The following is a 20,756-nucleotide window of genomic DNA, read 5'->3' on the forward strand; positions in this document are numbered from 1 at the left end:
GCAGCCTCTTCCTCCAGGAAAGACACTGCCTGGAGCAGGCCAGCATGATTCTCCTAGCCAGCAGCAAGTGGCCTCTGGGCTGGAGGCAGAGCACCCTCCTCCTCGTTAATTGGGAGCCCAGCCTGTGACTCAGAGGTAACCACAGTGCTGGGATGGCAGCCAGTGCTCAGCCGGCCCAACGGTTACCTTGCTTTGCGGGAACACACTTCCGGCTGCTCGGGCCTGTATTCCTCACTGGGAGAAGCACTCCTGGGCTCACAGGCACACAGTGAGGATCCTTGGGCACAACACAGGTCACACTAAGCACAGTAACAAGCCACAAACTACTGGAGCAGCTCTGCTTGGAGGCACCTCGTAAGCGCTTTCGCTCTCCTGAGCCCTCTTGGGGTCCACAAAAAGAGCCACCGCAACAGAACCCCAGACCCTGCTGCTGCTCCTGAGCAGTGAGAGCCACTGCCCAGCCCACCCACGCACAGCTGCTCCAGGAGCACACCTCTGGGGCACCCAGGGAAAAGGGGACAGTGCCCACAGCCAGGAGTTGTTGGAAAGTCCAAGCTCATCAGACACCCCATACCATATGTCTCCTCTTTGCATCCGAGACTCAGTACTTAGACTGGCCACAGGTAGCTGGGTTGGCTCTGGGGTACAGGGAGCAAGGGAAATTTTGGTACCCATGATGAAAATGGGTGGCTGCTCCTAGGAACAGAAGTTCTCCAGTAGCTTAGGGCAACTTTGAAACCTAGTTCCTGTCAGAAAGTGGCCCAGGCAGGGTCTGGCTTTGATCAGATTGCCTGAGATCTCTGGCAAAGAAGCTAGAATTCTGGGTCTCAGTCAGAACAGGAGATTAATGACAGGCCCTGGAGTGTAAGAACTATAGGTTTGTGGTTCTTCTGTGCTGACCCATCTCCCATAGACTCATTCCACAAATTGGTTGGTTTTTTACCATTTGGGGGAGGGAAGGTTTTCTCCAACCAAACCCACCAAAGCCCTCATACTCTAAAACAGAAAATTACCAGTCCAGGAATACAGGAATCTAGAACCTACAAGCTCTGTGTCTTGTGTATGGCAACAGTCAGCACCAAGTCCTTCACAGAAAAATATAAATGACAGATCTGCCTCCAGAGGAAACCTGTCCCCACCTCCCGCCAGTTCCTATCAGCCTTCAACTCCAAGCATAAAACCTCATACCCCTTGGAAACGCTTATCCTGGCTGATTTATAACCAGAACAGATATTTCCATGGTTCCTGCGGTTTCTTTTAGAGCTGTGCTGAGGTTTAAGCCTCAACAGCAGCATCGGGTGTATCAACGGGACGCTGCACACAGGTACCATCCCACAGGAGCAGCGTTGTGCTTGTTTCCCCATCCCTGGTGTATTTTCCTCACTGGCTGCTCTGCTGCAGCCTTACCTGGACAGCTGAATGCTGCTTGCTCACGTCTCAGAAGAGCTCTCCATAAGGCTTCTGCAGCAGGGCCCACCCCACAGCCGGTGAATCCACAACCTGGCAAGAGCAGAGAGATCTTCCAAACACTTCACCCGGGCTTTTTGGTAGATTGGTGGCACCAGTTCGAGGTACCACCTCAGGTACCAGGCTCAGGGCCCAGTTCTCATGACACTAAGGCTCATTTGCCACAGATACCAACACTCCCAGGGAGTTGCCGCAGCTCTACAGCACTGTCCATTAAAGCACAGTCAGGCTCCCAGCTGTCTCTCTCTGGGTCCATCATGAAGTTCATTGTGGCAATTAAAGCACCTCCATTCCCTTCACATGAAGGGTCCTCTAGTACAGAGGTTTGTTCAGACACATGCTGTTGACTGCATCTCTTGACCTTTTTGAGAGATCCTTTCATTCCCACTGTGGTTCCAGCTTCCAGAAGTGTTTCCTGGAAGGACTGGATGCAGCAACAGCAAAGTGCCTGTTGGTTCCCTTGACATTGGGTGCCAGACTGCCCTCAGCAGAGAGTCTGCCTCAACATCCTCAGGTGGGACAACACATCTTTGAGAAAGTTCTCCAAAGCCAGCACAAGAGACTTCTCCCTCCCCACGAAACCTCTCGGGATTATTATATTCTATGTCTCTGTAGATCCCTTTCAGAAAATCCCGAGGTTCAGCCTCATTTCATTTCTACAGCAGTTCACTGTTGTAGTTTTAAAATGCTCAGTGATCTATTCCCCCCCAAAAAAAAGGTAATTAAAGGCAGCTCCTTTTCCCCTCAGATATATCATTCAACAACAGAATTCCGTATCAAGAACCTCAGTGCTGGAAGATGTATGAAAGAGCTGAGTGGGGGGGCTTCTTGTGGTGTGAATAATCACAGGTGATTAAAGCTGACCAGGAAGATAACTGGCTAATCTAACAATTCCTATGTGGCTGGTGGTATGTGAAGTGTTTCTGGACAGCAGGAGCCTGGTGAGCAGTCACACGGTCTGGAAGGCTCGGCTCTGGGCAGGCACCATGACCAACGTGGCTCCCATCTTCATCAGGTTATTGTAGTCGACTTTCTTTGGCTCAGCATCTTTTCCTCCCGTCTCCCTCTGGCTGTACTGGGGAGGAGTTAGGTGGGGAGTAGCTTCTGTTGACAAAGTCCGTTGGCTGCGAGAGGCACTGTTGGCTGTCGACCTGGTTGAGGAGGAACCTGAGCGCGAGCTCCTGGAACCAGAGGAGGAGGAGCTGGGCTTGACAAGGTGGGCCTTGGGCGCCTCAGCATCTTCTCTGCAATCAAACAGACAACAGGGGCTCAAATACCAGGCGAACAGAAGTGTTCCTGCCTTTTGCCAGACCGAGCTGCTGTGGCAATAATCAGCTGCTTATCGAAGCTGCAAAGTGCTGGGACACCCAGCAGCATGAGCAGGGCCCAAGGTGTCCCAAGTTAAGGGCTGAACTCCCATTTGCTGCACAGGGCTATGGATTTAGGGCACGTGCTGCACACCCTGGCTCTGTGTGTGCAGCTTTGAGGCCTGTGCAGCAGATGCCAAGTGTCAGGGGCTGGCAGAACTGTCTGCTCTGCAATCCCCACTCCTTAACGATTAAGGACCTAACTCAGGATGAGCTGAGACCTGTTCTTCTAGTGGGGAAAGAAATGTGGTTAGCAAAAGCAGCACAGGAAGAGGAGGAGAGGCGACAGTAGTGCGTAAAAAGGGGATACAACAAGAGGCTGAAGACGGAGCTAAAAATAAAAAGGCATGTACGACTCTACAGCAAAGGGAACAGGAAAAAGGAGAGAGGAGGAGTCAGCAGAGACTCCCTTCTTGATGGCAGCCTTACCAGCAGGCAGAGCAATCAGCTGCTGAATGGATTAGGGATGTGTGATGCTGCATCGATGTCATATGAGGGCAGGCAGTCTCTTACAAACAGACACAAGAGCATAATGAGGCACAGCACTCCTTCAAGGGCTGGAGCAGCTAAAGCTCATTCCTGGAAATACCTTTTTCCAGCACTTTCCTTCCCGAGAAGTTTCACCCTCAGCTTAGGGGAGTTTTAAGTGGCAGAGCTCACACATCACACAGCGTGGGACAGGGGAGCTCAAAGAACATGCATCAGCACTCTCAGTGCTGCAGCTTGGGGTGAGGCTCCTCAACGCTGCTCAGCAGCTCAGGGGATTTCTCACCCAGAGCTAAATCCAGCAGCACAGTTGTTGGAAAGGCTCAAGGCAGCCCGTTAGGACCTGCCTGCCTTGCAGCCTTCCCAACAGAAGGTGCAGTTGAAAAAAAAAACAACAAAATAAGAAAATAAAAGAAACCAACAAAAAAACCCAAACCAACCAACCTACTGAAAGAACCCCCCCCCCCAAAAAAAAAACCCAAGAAAGCTCTCAGAGCAGCAGTGGACAGGCAGGCTGAGTTTGGTACTGGGGAGGATTAAATGCTGACATTGCAAGGGTGAGAGTGAGCATTTTCTTGAGTTGTGTGCTAATCTGCAGGGGGAAGGGGGGAGAAGATATTTTCAGCAATCTAATTTTCTGGGAAGTCTTCACAAGAGTTGTCACAGTCAAGAAACTTAACAGAGATACTTCAGGGAGGCTGCGAGAGCTTTTCAGAGCCACTGTTTAAAGACGGTTATACCAAGATGACCTAAAACTGTAGTGAAAAGCTGTGTGAAACCGAAAGGAAGGAGGCTGGGCAGTGAAGGATTAAATAAAAGGCATCACCTGATTTCATTTGGTGCCTCCTCCTCCTCATATCTCTTCTTTTCTTTCCTCCTTATTGTCAGCCTCACCACCAGGAAGAGGAGGGCAAGGCCCACCACCACCCCACAGACTGCTCCAGCGATCATGCCGATGTTTTGAGCATCTATTGTCCAGAAAACAAAGGAGTTAGTTGGCATACTCTTGGATTCTAGCCCACCCTACAACTTGTAGCACGGGGTATGAGCCAGAACAGAATGTACTGCTCTGCTTCTGTAGGTGTGTCTCTGCACAGAGGTTGAACCAGTTTATCTTCAGGCATTGTTTCTAAACCCAGCTCACAGCTCACCTGCCCTGCACCAGGGTGGGATCCCAAGTGCCCTGCCTCCAGCTGTGGGCCTGAATCAAAAGGAGGAGGAAAAACCCTCTCCTGAGAGTGTGGAACCACAGAAAAGTACTGCGGCAGACAGGACAACCCCCAGGCAAGGCAAAGCTCCCAGCGGTTCACTAGAGGAGTGCCTGAACTGCCAGCGCTTCCCCAGGGTGGTTTTCCCCCACCTCAACTCACTCTGTAGTGATTACAATCCACTTGCAGGATGAACTATTCAGCAGGGTGGAAGAGTTACCTCAGGGGGTAGAGGAGGAGGAAAGGAAGACTGAACTGTAGGCATTTTTCATCTGAAGCGACAGTTAAAGAGCAGCCGCTTCCCAGCGTACATGGGCCCTGTCACAGCAGCAGCTTTGGATCAGGGCAGTTAGGCTGGGTCTGGCTGAACGGTGTTTCCTTAAGGCTTGTCTCCGTGGGGGGGTTAGCGAACCAAAGCCAGGGAGGTTTTAAACCAGTTCACTTCAATTGGCATAAAAGCTGCCTGGATGCTTTCACTTCACATGCCCCAGGTGAACAGGTTTCTCTTCCTCCCAGTTATATACCAGTTATTTCAGGCCTGGCTGGGCAGAAACATTCCAAAGCCTTGGAATCTCCACAGAAGAGACGGATTAGTAGCCTTTTATCACAGCACATCCAGCTCCTGCTGATGTCCTGCAGATCTGCATCTAAAACCCCCTGAACTGCATTGTTTGGATTTGTCCTGGGGTGCTGGCGCTGAACTCCACCCTCTTCCTTGTGTGCATATGCAAAGGCAGGCACCACCCTTGATGGGGTTAATCAGGTAGGACATTGGTTTCAATCTCTGGTGCTCAGGACAGAACTTATTACACCTGGATTTAACCCAAACCTTGTCAAAAGTTGCTTTTCATCCCGGATATTGCTTCATGTCAGCCTTTCCATCTGCCTTTGGAGAGTTTACTGTCTGAAGCACAACAGATAAGTGATTTGGAATTGGATTGCCAGACTATCCACAGGGAGATTTTGTACTGGAGAGGGATACCATGCAATCCCCCCAGCCAGAAGTACCCTCATAGCTGGAGACTCTGGGACTTCTAACCTTGTAATTCCTTAGTCGGTCTCAAAAATCAGAACTTCTAAAAGACCAAACAATGGACCTACCACCTCAGGCTATGCAGAGGACTGCTGTGCAAACCTTAAGCATCATAAATGTTAACTACTTTGTATGATTCAGATAGGAAAGGGCCAAGGTGTGGCCCAGAGCTGGGACAGCTGGGAAGCAGCTCTCATGGCAGTGCGAATCCCAAGTGATGTGCCAATACTTACGCTGCACTGTCACCTGCACTACGCAGCTTTCCTGTCCGGCCTCGTTGGTGGCAATGCACTGGTATAACCCTGTGCTCATCTGGGTAAGATTCTTCAGTAGGACTTGCCCGGGATTAGAAATGTCTGAAACAGGAAGAACAACACCGGGATGAATCAAAAAAAAACTTGGAAGCTTTAACAGCCAGAAGGATGCACAAGGACACATTGGAAGTCCAGATCAAATTGGTTCAAGAACAACCAATGATGATGCCTCGTAAAATATCATTTATCAGCCTTAAGCAGAACACCACACAAAGTCCTCCTGCACGTCCTTGTTCAGGGTGGAGCTCACCACCACATCCAGCTGCGGTAGCAAGACATCCTGCTATGCCACCATCAAATAAACCCCGTTTAAAAGCCAGGCAACGTGACAGTGGGTGCACATTAGGGTGGTTATCTGGCTTGGAACATACCAAGAACCCTATGAGGAAGTGCCCTGACTTACTGACTCTCGATGTGGGCGGGAGGTGTTCAGCTCTCTCGTCTTCCTCGTTTATGCGCTGCCATCGGTAGGAGATGGGTGCAGTGCCAGAGACAGACCGGCACTGCAAGGACAGTTCCTTTCCTTCCAAGAGCTCCCCTTCCAGCCAGCACTTGGGCTTGGAAGGTTTTTCTAGAGGAAACAGAAGACTGGTCATGCAGATGCAGCTTTCTCAGTGGAAAAACCTTTCTTGGGGCAAGTATGTGATTTAAGCAGCATCCAAGAGCTGCTTTCCCTGGACTGCATTATGGAATGACACCAGCAATGTTTGTTAGAGGACTTTAGCTACAACCCTGTGCAACTTCATAGTCTTGAGAAGTGGAGCTGGCTGGCCCAGGCATAAAAACAACCTGATACAATACTCTGGTGCAGCTTGCCTCACGGACACTTGCATCAGTAGAGCCTCACCACTGTGTTCCTCTTCTAGGTGCTATTTGGAGAACATCCCTTCCCTCCCCCTACTTCTCCATTTCTTCCTTCTCCCCGCAGCATCCGGCAGGCCCCAGCACTTAGCCATGGGATGACAGGCTATGGGCCAAAAGCCACCCAACAGACAGAAACCAGGGAAGAGAAATCCTAACCCTGGCAGCTTATTTGTCACCTCTACGATCTTAGATCAGTTTGGGGTCCTGGGACATGAACCCAGAGTCCTCAGAAGGACATCTGGACAGAGTGATCGCCAGCTAGGCTAGAGTATCAGCCCAGTTTGTGTGATGAGATCATAGAGATAATTTGGAAATAGCAGTTCATATGATTTTGCAGGTGATCGTCCTGACCTCAGAATGATCCTTTAGGCTCTTCCTGTCACCTGTCCTTCGCCAAAAAAGGGCAAAGGCAGATATAGAGTCGGATAGGGAAACCTGATCGTGAGATGCCTGTGTGTATACCCTGCTGAAATAAATCTCTCTGCAGGAAGCCATAAGAATCTAGCCATTTCAGTTTGTTTTCCTTTGGGGGAACAATCAAATGACCTTACCTACAACCTTCAGGGTGATGCGAGCCCACTCGTACTGCCCAGCGTTTTTAACCTTACATATGTACTTCCCTGCATCGCTGGACTGCAGGGATGTGATCTGTAAGGATGCATCTCCAGCAAGGAAGTTGGATGTGAAGGAAACACGCCCTTTCTGTTCCTCATTCAGGTCGTCATAAACACGGCCTCCGGAGTAAGTGATCACCTGAGGAGCACAGATAAGGCACAGATCAGCCACTGATAATTTTACTTTCACACAGAGCCAGAGATTAAAGCATTCTCCAGAACTGCAGGCCAAGTTCTGCCTGGTTAAGTGACTTGCCAAAGGTCACAGGGGAAGGCTGTGGCAGAGTGGAAAAGCAAACCTGGACTGCGAGTCTGGACCTGATACACAAACTATGTTCGTGGCAGAGATTTATACTGGAATGTTTGTGCTAGTGCTAAAGTTGGCATCAGCTTATGCTGTAATACAAGCAAGCCAGCTTTCCTTCAGCTACCTCATTGAAGTTGCTGCAGACCTGCTTTTTCTAAGTACTAAACTACTGCAGTTTTTCCCAAAACCTGGGTTTCCAAAGTGGCCTGTGAGATCCAAGGTCACTTCTGAGAACCTGAAGGGCGAATCTGAGGTTTATACAGTGACGACTGATTATGTAACAGCATTAAAGAAAGTGTGCTTGCAGCACAGCCTGTTGCAGGCAGGAACATCAGGTAACTCTGGAACACCACAGACCTCCCAATCAATCAGCTGCAGGTTTCTAAACACCCTTTACTTCGTTAGCATTAACTCAAGGAGATCATCTGAGAAGCCTCTTTAAATCAAGAGCTGCTGTTGACCTCAGCACAGACTAAGAGTTCTCTCCACAGATGCTCGGCCATGACTGAACCTACCGCTTTCTGCACCGTTTCGGAGATGTGCAGCAGCCACTCGATGTCCAGGCTCCCTTGCTCCAGGAGGCCCAGGCGGTGGTGGCAGGGCAAAGTCACGTTCTCTTCAGCCACCCTCTTAAATTCAGTCTGAGCCTCGGACAGCCAGAGAGAGCAGGAAGCTGAAAGACAGATGCCAGTGGTCAGAGACCAGGATTAATGATGCTTCTCCACACTGACAAGCGTTGCTAGCTTGGGTTTCACTGGATTCCTCTTCAGTCACTTCCTGGTGTGAAAGAAAACCCACCAGCCTGGCTCCCCAGGCAGATTGCAGCCGATTAAAGGGGACATCTACACACACTAGCAGCTAGTTTCACACTGATATTCAAGCACAAAGAGCAGATGGTTTCACACTCCAGAGCTGTCAATCCTCAATTCACAACCACGTCCTTTGTGCGCTCAAAATCTCAAGACAACCTCCTCAGGTTTTGCCTTCACCTTCTAGAAGCTTAACTCCTGAGCAGCACTTCCACCTGAAAAACCCTCAGAGCCCATTGCTTTCTTGCTAGGTCAGTCAGATGAAGATCAGAACCTTCTCCTTGCACCAGGTGATGATGATGTTTGCTGCCTGCATTGCAGCACTGGGAATGAGGGAGCAGCCTGGGCACAACAGGGTTAAACCTTGAGAAAGGCACGGTACAAGTAGGCTACCGAAGTGGCTTTGGGTAGCAACGTCAAAAAAACCCGCTAAGATGTCTAAAACGGTTTGTCAAGCTACTTTTTCATTTTAAAAAACCCATTCCCGAGCTGCGCCACGAGAGGGAAGCAGAGCCTTTCAAATGTTGGCCAGGAAAAGCCAAAGCACGGGGCAGCTCCCGGAAAACTTGGGACGAGGAGGACGTGGGCACTTAAGCCAGCCGCTCTACACCCGCACTGTCTTCTCCAGAGTCTCTCTCCAACGCATCCCTGCCAAAGCCAAACAAAACCAGGGCCGGAGGTCAGCTTTGCCCGCCGCCAGCCTGGGGGACCACGTGGACTGAGTTACAGGTGCCCCAAAAGGTCAGAGGTGTGGGAAATGATGGGCATGTAGGTTAGGGACCCCTCACACCCTCCCCACACACCCCCCTCCGGGTCTGGTGGCACCACATCCAAACATTTCCAGCCAAGTTTCATGGAGGTTCCAGGCTTCTGTCTGCACTGGAGCTGTTCTTCAGTTTCACTGTGCAAGGAGAATGCCTAAAAGTGTATTTCACAGGGTGGGGGAAAGAAAGTGGGATGGAATATCTTGCTGCTTGGACCAGTTATGATGAAAACTGAGTGGGCAGCACTGGGAAGTCACATGTGTGATGGTACACGCAGCCCTGTGATTACATAGCAAGAGGACTGGCAGGAGTATTAGGAGCTCTAGTTATGCTAAATTTATTCTATACTTGTGTGTTACCCAGCAGAACTTTAATCTTTCCTTTACCTTTAAGTGGAGAAAACCAAAAACCCCACCCAGGAAAGATAACATCCAATGTGACTCTTCCTCAGATGCCTCTGTGCCTTCAGGACCAACTCCGGGTTAGGAAAATTCCTTCTGCTTCCACTCCCCTTCTCAGCTCTGCCTCTGAGTCGTTAGTGTGACCATCCCTCAGCTCCTGAGCTTCTGATGCTTAATATTTGCCAGGTATTTCTCAAGTATAGGATCCACCATGTACATGAAACACCCAGAGCTTTAAGACAGGGAGTCCAGCATAGGATTAAGCTCTCCTCCCCTACACAGATCCCTGTGTGAAGCACCGAAACCCCAACCACATTAGCTGCTGTCTTCAGAGGTAAAACAACACAGCTCATCGCTGGATTCCCCAGTCTCAGAGCTCCACCTGCCAGATGCAATTACACATTGTGCCCAAGATGAGCGCCTGCTCTCTGCCCCAGCCCGCATTGCTGCAGGCTGCCTTCATTAACACGCTGACAGGCACTAGATGACCGATCAATACGTTTAATTTAGGCACCAGGGAGCATTCACATAATGCTCTCAGTGTTCTTGGAGTCCTGGGCCAGCAGAGCACCACGGGTCTGGGTGCAGCTCATGGTCTGTTCTACATTTGGAAGCAGAGTTTGATGTTCAACACCTCACCCAGGCTTTTAAAGCACCTTTTGAGGGAGTGCAACAAGCATCAGCCTCCTTCCTCTCTGGCTTGGATAGATGGTTTTTAGGAGACCTCATACCTTGGTCCAGTTTGTTGCTCCCCAGCAAACAGGCTCTGGATTTGAGAAGGAGCCTTGTACCTGTAACCTCATCTCCTACATAGGCACAAGACCAGGGAGCACCATCCAAGAGTGGCTCAGTGACACCATTTCCAGGCAGGCTCCACAGCCCTTACCCGAAAAGCCTCTTCCCCTTCCACATCCTCTGTGCGGCTCTTGATACTACAAAGGGCAATTGGGGAATTGCGTAGTTCAGCTTTACTCAGGCCTTACTCAGCCCCCGTCCCATGACTTCAGAGGAAGGATGGTTTGTTTTTCCTGCAGAGCAGGAACCCTCCAAGAGCTTATTGCGACTGAAAGCGTTGGCCACAGGCCTGAAGAGCATCAGTGCAGCTGCCAGCCTTGCTGACGCACCCCAGGCAGTGCAGTGCTCTGTGCTGGGGGGGAGGAGACCACTCTAACATTTAAATATTTGCTCTATTGTTCACAAGACAATAACTCACCCAACACCCCGCAGACAAGGGAGGAAAGATTATTGTCTTTCACCCCTCGCTGTGTTTTTTAAAGAAACACAAAGCAACAAATATCTGAAACAAACCCAAAGGCAGCACACCTAAACCAGCCCTGCACAGCCAGCACAAGCTGAGGTTTGCCAGGAGAAGGGCACCGATGGGGACAGGGCCCCCCAAAAGGAGTTTTAGCCAGCACAGGAAAAAGTAAGGGTGAGTAAGAACCTGCAAGTACTTCCCAGACCCCACTGCACCATTTTTTAGGAGATTAATGATTCTGAAAGAAGGCAATGAGAGGGTCTGAATGCCAGGGACTTCTGCCTGCCCTTGGGAAGGGAGGAAGGAACCAGCCCCTGGGCAGTGTGGCAAGTGCTGAGCAAAGCCTGCATTTGGCCTTGTCACAGCTTATGGCCATCCCAAAGTGGTATTTCCAAACCCAAATCCCTAACAGGATCACACATTCTCCTCTGCACACAGTGTGATGAAGCTCAGTTGATTCCCATGCCCATCCAGCATCAGGCATGCAGAGAAATACATGTGTATCCCAGCAATAGCCAATGGATATAAACACACCAGCAGAGTCAAAGGGAAAAGAAATGCTTTGCTGACGTTTTTACTCCCTGGCAAAATCATGTACTAAAAAGCTAAAGAACTTCAGATTTAAATCTTTCATTAGGCTCAGAAGGTTTGAATTAGGGAGCAATAAGAAATACAGATTATAGTTTTTAAAGAGTAATGAGTTAAGCTATTCCACTTCACTGGAGTTGGGAGGAACAGCCTAGAAAAGATTCTGATAATTGAGATACAAGAATCCCACAATAGTGCTTCATAAACTCGGCCCAAACCATACCCACACCAAGTTCATTTAAGACATGAACATCCAAAAAGGGTCTTGAAAAGCTTCAGTCGCTCCAGGAACGTCTGTGAAGCTTCAACTACACTTTTTATAATTTAATTTGGCTTTTTCTTTAAAATCAAGGGTGACCTTCACAACAGACTCTTCCCAAGCCACTGATGTCCAAGGAGGAGCAGAGATGCAGCCTGTCATTTGCCTGCGACTCAAGAGATGCCATAGCAGCACCAGAGGGAATGTGCTCAGGAAGTGACTCAGACCTGCTGCTGAGGAAAGCTCCCCTCAGTGCAGCAGCAAGAGCAGGAATTCCAGCAGGATCCACACGCACCGTTTATAGCCCTGTCTGGGCAATTTCCATTCCACCTCTGATAGGTGCCCAATCTGCTTTTGTTCATTAATATCAAAACGTTTCCTGGATGAAAGTGTAGCAGGAGAAGTGAATGGCCACTGTTGTCAAGGCACATCACATCCCTCCTGAAAGGGGAACAGTCCCCTACAGACAAGTTCTCAAGGTAACCCATGAACACGTGGTCTGATTTTGAGTCCTTCAGATACTCTTCAAATGGTTCACAGATTCATGTGATTCCACTAGCTGAAAATGGGTCCTTCCCAGAAGGAAGCTTTGGCCCTGCAGACCCCCAAGGAACACACATTGCTCTCAAAATCCAGGTAGGCTGTTGGGAAAGCCTCAGTGCACCCAACAGTCCAGTGTTGGGCTCAGACCTGGAGGCCGACCTTCATGCCCAAGGACCTAGTTTTAGTCAGAACAATCCAAACTAGCACAAACTTTCTACTTCAAGAGTTTAGATTAGCCCACAGAGAACATCCACAGAATTATCCAGGCTTGCAGTGCTCCTCTAGCTGAATAATCCTGCACATCTGACTCACTGCTGCTGCACTAAAAACATTTATCCCACTCAAGAAAGTATTTGAAAACACTAAATTGGATACATACACAAATAATGTGTTTAAGAATTAAACAACAGAGCCCGGGACAGCTTGCCAGGCTGTAGCTTTGAACCATTCCACACAGGAAATTTAAGACATTTCACATCTGTTTGAGTTTGATCTTGTTCAAGTCTTGCAGGAAATGATTTACTGAGCTGCTCCATGGAAAAGCAGCAGCCGCCTCCCACTCCCACCAGTGGTCGTCATAGTGGTAATGAGCAAACCCAAGGAGCATTTTGCAATAAGCAAATTGCAAGCTCTACATGCTCAAGTAAGAAGCTGACTGACTTTTATGGACAAAGAATTACATCCTGAATAAATCCTTCAGAGATGCTTGGAAGCTCAAATCAGCCAAGCGCTAAAGACGCTACAGACACTAGTTCTACTCTTAAGCACTTCAGGCTCAGAAGAGGCCTTAAAACTAAGCTCCTCCAGTGAGAAACCAAACATTTCCCCCCACTTACTGCTTGGTAATGTCAGACACAGGCACATTCAGGCTTTTCTCCCCCTTTGAGTCTTTCCCCCCACAGTTCCTGGGGCGGATACACCACAGTGGATAGCTATGTTGATTTGTTCCAGGGCTGTAAGGAGAACCCACAAGGTCAGCACCCCACACTCGCCCTCAGACCACACTACCCCTAACAGTTAGTTACCCTGACAGCATTTCCAAGCCAAAATAAATCTAAGATGGTGTCTTCTTACAGACTGCTATTTTGCATTCTTTGCAAGAGGGAGGAAGAGCTGGGGACAGCCGAAGTCTCCTAAGGATAATTAACTCAGCCAAGGCTGCGCTCTGGGACATCTGCTTTCTGTATTCCTTGGCTGGCAGAGACAGAAAGGCCAAGGGTCGCCTTCTCCCGAGAGCTTGAGTGCTCCAAGTGACCAGGACCTGGCCCCCAGTGCATGCTGCCTGCAGCCCGCTCCCCTTCCGCCTCCCCTTTGATTTCAGGAATCCAGTTGTGAAGCAAAAGCATCTCAGTAAGAACAACACGAGCCAGCAGTCAGCTCCCGCAGGACCGGGCTGGCTGCGCTCAGACAAAGAGGTCAGCCCCCCCCATCCATAGCCACACAGCGCCGCAGCGGTTCCCTGATTGGAGCCACATGTGCTGGGGGTTTGAGGGGGCTGGGGAAACAGAAAGCAGAGGGGAATGAGCCCTGCACACTGCTGAGCTTCCAACGGTGACGTGAAGCCTCTGGAATGGAAACCGCCGAGGAGCCGGGGCTGCCCAGGGAGAACAGAGAGAGCAACGGCTCACAAATCAAAACCTCCCTTCTTTAAAGCTTTGCAACAGCTACAGAGTGCAGGAGGAGGCTGGAATTTGACTGGTGACACCAGATATCACCAGCTCTGCTGGCATAGGCAGGAGCTGGCCACCATCCCTTCCCTGGGCAGCCCTGGATGAGGCAGGACAGGGTCTGTGGGACAGCCCTTACCCCAGCACTGTGGAGGCACACATGATGTGTGTCTGAAGGCACCATGTCTTCACAATGCACTAAGTACATGTGAGATGCTTCCCCCCTACCTCCAGGTGCAGGTTGAAGTCTCACAAGTGACACCAGCAGCAAGGACAGGATATTCCCTATGGAAAACTGATGGTTTCTCTAGTAAAGGCAGATGAAGGATGGATCCTGTGGCTGCACACAATCTAAGGATCTTATCTATGTGATCCCAGAATCAAGAGGTAAAATTCCAGCCCTAAAAACACCAACAGGAACTTTGCCTTCAGCACCAACACACAATTGAATCCAAAGCCTGGAGAGACTTTGGAATATTGGAAAAACATTGGAAGCTTTCCACTAGCTGAGTATCTTCACGGGCAGCCAGCAGCTATGTATGTACTGTGGCTCTCCCTTTTCTCTTTGCCTTTTAAAACAAAGTGCAAGAAGAGATTCTGGGTTTACATCCCCAGAGACCAGAGAACAGAAGACAAGGCATCAGAACTACATCTTCCTATTTAATGGTTCACAGAGTGTTTGTACAGGGGAATGTGTGAAGTCCCTTAGCCTTTAGTCCAGGCAATTTTATCAGTGAAGTGGTCCAGGTGTCTTCTGTTTACAGTGACACCACCCAGCTAAGCCTTTCAGTAACACAGCTGGTGATCTCAAGCTGCATGGACTAGATCTGTACAGAAAGCTTGTCAGTACATATCACAGATACCTTGGGGGCTGAAGCACCTATGACTGTCTGATATTCCCTCCTCTGCAAGCATCTCTGGGCCGCTTTGTGTGCCTTGCAAAGCTTTGTGTTGAGGAAAGCAAGAAAACAACACATTCTACCCTTAAACACTGGGAACTCCACTCCTTTTCCCTAGTTCCAAGCAAGGCTTGAATGTACAAGGGAAAGATGCTTTCAGTAATCATTTCTAGGGGTGCCTTCTGAGGCATACACATAGGCCTGAGACTTCCAGCAAGCCTATTGTTGCTGTCAGTTCACAGACATAAAAATGAAGGCACACAGAAATGAAGTTATCTGCCCAAGGCAGACACTGAGCAGAACCCAGAACACAAACCAGAAGAGACAGCAACAAAACTGCTTTCAAAATAGGATTTCTCCATCAGATCTTTCCTCAGACTTCAAAAATCCAAGGAGCAGGTTGCATCAGCTGAGGTAACTCTGGAAACCAGTGAGAAGATACTGGAAAGGTTGATAAAGATCCCAAAGAAGCCATTCTTATACTGAGGAGTCCCTCTCCTTTTATTCCTTAGCAGCTGTCAGGAAGCACTGAACTGATTGTGCTTTTCTGATGTTTTTTTGTCCTAGAAATTCAACTCATTTCAAGCTTGGACAGAAAAGGTACAACACACAGGTAAACTTCATGCCTTGCTCCGCATCTTGGTCTCGCAGAGATTTCTCAGCACAGTTTGATGTGGTTTTAAGGTCCAAGTTTCAGCCCCTGCTCACCACATCCATGTTACTTCAATGAGATGTTCAGCTGCATACCCATAATTGCACATAACATGGTATGACATCTCACTTATCCACTACAAGCACTACTAATATGATACAAAGTGAATGCCTAATGTATTAGCACTCTGTCACTTTTCATATTCTCATATCCACTCAATCTCAAATCCTCAGCTACAGCTTACCCTAGGGCAGAAAATGAACAGCAGCTCCTCCCCATCACCCCCACAAGACTTGAGAGAGACATTAAATTCTGCAACGCTTCTGGAATGAATGCAAGGTGCAGTCTGCTCTCCTGAGCACAGGACCAAGAGCAACAACGTGCAAACTCCCCATGAGTAGTTGCAGATACCTTCTACCCTGCTGACTGCAGCCATCAGTTCTCACCAATGCTGCAATAGTTTGGGTCAGTTTCTTTGCACTCAGTGAACCCAGACAGAGGTTAGAAAGTGAGAGAAGCCTCTTCCTCTTAATCCTCATCCTTGCACTGGCCTCAGCATGAACCAGAAGGAAGAAAAAGGAGGATGAGGTTCTTAACTATCTTATCGCTATGGCTCAGGTCCCTCCCAGCATCTTCCCTAGTGTCTGGCACCACAGCACACCAGCTGCAAGCAGACACTGAGAACAGACATCTCCTCCTTTTCCACTGCTACCAGGAAAGATGGCATCTGGACACATACACTAAGGTCTCAGGCAAGTAGAGGAGGAGCTTGAAAATCCCACTGTCCAACTCACAGCTACAAATTTATCAAGTGGGGATTACTGAGGAATGCAAACCAAACCAAGTGCTGGAAGAAACACCCATCCACTGCGTTTTAGGAAGCTGGCATCTCACAGACAATTCACTACTACATCTCTACACAGCGAGTATTAAGTTCCCACTGTACTGAAGAGAGTCTGATCCTGAATTTGGTGAGGCCCTGTGCTCAAGAGGATCCTCCCAGGACCAAGGACTAGACTGAATGCTCAGAAGGGCATTGCCTTTCAGACAAGCATGGTTAGGAAAGCCTTCTCCCTTCAGGGGCATCGGGATTCTAACTGACAGCAGCACTGCACAGCTGCTGTGAGTGATTCTGAAGCGAAGAGGAGGGCTGAGAAGTCACACACAGGACGTAAGGAGATGTTATTTAACACAATACAAACTACAATGGATTCCTGCCCAGAGATTTTTTTCAGTCACTGCCAGGTCACAGATGAGCCTAAGGCATTCTCATGCACTGATAACAGACAGAGACTGTGAGGGCTGAGGAAGAAGATCCCACTGCCCACAGGACTGTGGCACAAGCTGAGGGCCAAATTCTCACTACTGGATCCATTCCATGACAGAACAGCCTAGAATCTTTGAAAGGACATGACTGTACAATAAAGCTGCATTCATCAAGATGTTTAAGTGCAGCAACAAGGCTGCAACTGCAGCTTAAAGGAAATTAAGAACTAAATTTCTCTTGCTTCTGTGAAAGTTCTGAGTATTCAAGAACACGTGGAAAAACTCACTTCATCCATTTTCAGTCTACTCATTTCCTTACAAACCTGTGCTGTTTCTTTTTTAATCTCAGTGTAGGTTTATCAAAACACTGTCAGGCTCTTATTTTCAAAGTTCAAGAGGGAACAAAGTTACCATGCAAGAGGCTTGGACAAGGCACATGGACTAAACCCAAAAGCCAATCCACTCTGCTTCCCTCAAATAGAAACATGCTCCCAGTGTGACTTTTTAAACCCAGTTTTAACTGGCTTTGAAACCTGCAGGTGGAAACACTACACCAAAGCTTTATTGTTAGTACTTCAGCTAAATAAACCTGCAGTCTTTTTTTAAGGGGGGGGGACGACACACTCCTCTGGGTTTTAACAGCTCAGAATCAGAGCTGAACCCCACTGAAATTCATTTCTAGTGGTTGTATCAAACAACTTGCTTCTGCAGTAGGAATGGGAGGGGGAGCAGGTTTCTCCTCCACTCACCATCAGGCTCTGATGCCAGCAGCTGGAATGTGTGCTACATGTATTTTGCATGTCTGCAAATACCAAGGGCTCTGCAAAGCAACAAAATCTGCAAGAGCCCAGGGCTATTGCTAGGGGGAACCCCGAATGAGAACATGCAAGCATCATGCCTGCCAAATATTCCCATGACCTTTGCTCAAAAGAGCAATCTAGTTCTCTGGCACAGATCCCTTTCCTACAGCAAGGGATGCCCCAAGTAAGAGTGGAGAGGCAGAGCCCTTTGCAGAGGCAGGCAGTGGGTATCAGCCTTCTGAGAGGACAAACAGCCCCCTCTGAGAGCTGCAGAGCATCATTGAGCTCTGGTGAGCAAGCACAATGTTTCCAAGATGCTGAACAGGAAGAAGGGCTTGGAGGGGGGCAGAGGGTAAAAAACAGGATTCAGGCAACAGTTGAATAAATCTTCTAATGGGATGTGAAAAGGTCAGGTGTCTTGTGGAGAAGCATACTGTAAAGGTCAGGTGAAGTGTACAGAAGTAAGCCTAGGAGGAATGGGCAGCACACATGACCAGTTCCCAGGGGGACTTTGGATTTCCACCCTCCTTTTTAGGAGGTCTGACCAAGCAGGGCTATGCTTCCCCTGACATTTGATTCAGGCTGAAGTCCCTTCCACAGCTTGACCAACTCATCCCCTCAATATCAAGCAGTGCTTCTTACAACAGCCCAGACTTACCAGAGAGCAGAAGATGTCGAAGAAATAATTTAGAGTGCTGGAGAGAATGCTGGCCTCTGAGAACCAGAAATAGACCATAATGCATTCTTCTTATCTTGTCAACAGCTGTAACTTGGATTCTGTTGTGATCAAAGTGTGTGAGCATCTTCCAGAGCCACTTTTAAAGCTGCTGTTGCGGACAATGATATCTATAGCATCTACTGGGAAGTCCTGATGTGCCTGTTTCATCAAAACTGCTTCAGAACCACAGAACAGGGGTCAGAAGGGACATCCAGGGAGGTCCAACACCCTGCTCCAAGCAGACACTCCAGTCTCTTAATCATCTCTGTGGCTCTTAGCTGGACTCACTCCAGCATTTCTCATATTGGGACCAGTACTTTATGTATGGTCTCACCAGTGCTGAGCAGAGATGAAGAGTCACCTCCCTTGGCCTGTTACCTTTACTCTTCTGAGTGCAGCCCAGGAGTCTGTGGGCCTTTTCCACAAGGACACCCCTCTGGCTCATCCTCACCATGCTGTCCTGCAGGAACCCAGGTATATATGTGAAGAAGAAAGGATACAGGCTATGGGTACAAGGAGCCCAGAGCTAGCACAGGAACACAGGCCTCCCATGGAAACAAGGCTCTGTCCAGTCTGGCAAGAAGCAATGGAGAAAGAGATTTGTACTGAATTATTTGGGAGACTTGGCAGGGGGGAGTCCTCAAGAAGGTCATCTAAGCTTCCCAGTCAGAAAGCTCAAGCTAGAAAAGAACCTCCAGCAGAAGCAAGGTTTCCTGGACAAGCAGCAGCTTCCCCACACCTCACTTCTGTCCTTTCCAATTTATGTAAGAAAGCCTGTGTGTGCCTCAGGGATGCATATGTAAAGCACACAGAGGGAACAACAAAGCTATAGAGAAATCAGAGCCAGGCTTCTCAGAGGTGCACCAGTAGACAAGTTCTAAAACCAGGAATTCCAGTCAGATATTAGGAAGAACCTCAGTATGGGAACGGTCAGCCACTGGAACAGGGAATGTGCATCCTTGGAGCTATTCAAAACCAGACTGGCTGAAACCCTGAGCAGCCTGACATCTGAGCCAGAGACCTCCAGAAATGCCTTCCCATTTAAGTTGTTCTGTAACAAGCTCTAGGTCTTACAGCAGGTCCAGGAGAGACCCATTAAAGCACCCAGAAAGAACCATCTGATGCTCCTCTCCCCCTGCCTTCACTAGAGACCTTCTGAGGTGCCACAGCTGGTTTCAGCCGTGACACAAACTGTGTACACAGCTGCTGGATCAGGGTGGTGGGGTCCAATGATTAAGTCCATTGTAATGTCTGGCAGCCATCTGTCAGCTACATTTACAGTAAAGCCCAGCTCTCCTTGCATGTGTGGTCTGTGGGGGTAGCTGAGCACAGTTTAATTGATAAACTCAGCTTTTTTTTCCACTGCTGACAGTATCTGTGAGCAGGTCACAGCTCTGGCTGGTTTCACTCCAGTATGATATACTTAATTTTGCTCTGCACATCAAAACCACTGGGCTGTTGTAACTGATCAGATCATCACCTGATATTGATGACTGAACCTGCAAGACATACCTGTTTAACACTTGGACTTCCCCAATATTTACTTGGCCAATACTGAAAGGTATTCATATACTCCCAAGTGCCAGGAAAACAGCTAAATCACAGAGTGAAAGTGGCACAACAGGGCAAAGCAAGTGCACCACAATAAAGCTTTATGTTTGCACAGTACATTATCCATCAGTGCTCTGATCTGGGGAATCAAAGCAAGAAATGGAGAACTCAGACACTGCCTTTGTCTCCATACCCTACTGGTGATCCTGGATCCAAGCCTCAGTTTGTAGAGAAGTACCCTCTGCAAGAGCTACAAAGCATCCTTTCCTCCAAGCTGAGATGCACTAGCAGCACTATTGCTACTCAGTGTTACCATGGGTTCCTTTCACTGTCAATAACCCCCCAATGTTCTTGAGCCAGAGCTGCCACAAAGCACCACCACAGTGTCTGTCCAGCCTCTGCAGTACTCACAGGGTTTCACAGGTTTGCCTTCTCTCAGAAAATCCATGTTAATAGGAGCTGACACAGCTTCTCCCCTGCCCCACCCCCAACCCCATTTTCAGCCAGAAAGCCAGATAAAAGCTCTAACCTGAGCACTCTGGTCTTGCTCTGCCTCCCCAGGCTGCTGCTCACCCACAGACCCCTCACTCAAGGTGTGCACTGCTGCAGGCCTTCAGCACCTCAAACCAGCCATCCACAAACCTCAGCTGTAACTCGCTGGTGTGTTACCCTGCACACCCACAAGCTGGGGATACTCAAGCCTATTTGTTATTCCCCAGGGACATGGATATCAGAAAGAAAATTAAATAGTATATTCAAAAAAGGACACTTCATTCTCAAGTCACTTCGTTACTTTAGAACCTTATGGACTTCATCCAGAGGCAATTAACTAGTCCCATACAGGATTAGCAAAAGCATCCTTAACATTAACTTCCCCAGTGATGCCCCAGTGAGACTCCTGCACATGGTACAATTTCAAGG

The 20,756-nt window shown here is 48.8% G+C and overlaps 1 protein-coding gene across 1 annotated transcript in view; it reads right to left on the minus strand.

Moving 5' to 3' along the window:
• Positions 1-2,416: 2,416 nt before the first annotated feature.
• The window catches only part of CLMP (CXADR like cell adhesion molecule), a gene marked incomplete at both ends in the record, with an annotated part of 33,241 nt that continues 14,901 nt past the window's right edge, over positions 2,417-20,756 (minus strand). Inside the window, 6 exon segments of the mRNA XM_084274832.1 lie at positions 2,417-2,711; positions 4,147-4,288; positions 5,795-5,917; positions 6,279-6,446; positions 7,291-7,492; positions 8,176-8,333. Coding sequence (XP_084130958.1) covers positions 2,417-2,711; positions 4,147-4,288; positions 5,795-5,917; positions 6,279-6,446; positions 7,291-7,492; positions 8,176-8,333 — 1,088 coding nt within the window.

Source organism: Gallinula chloropus, assembly GCF_964237585.1.
Source record: "Gallinula chloropus genome assembly, chromosome: 24".
NCBI classification, from domain to species: Eukaryota; Metazoa; Chordata; class Aves; order Gruiformes; family Rallidae; genus Gallinula; species Gallinula chloropus.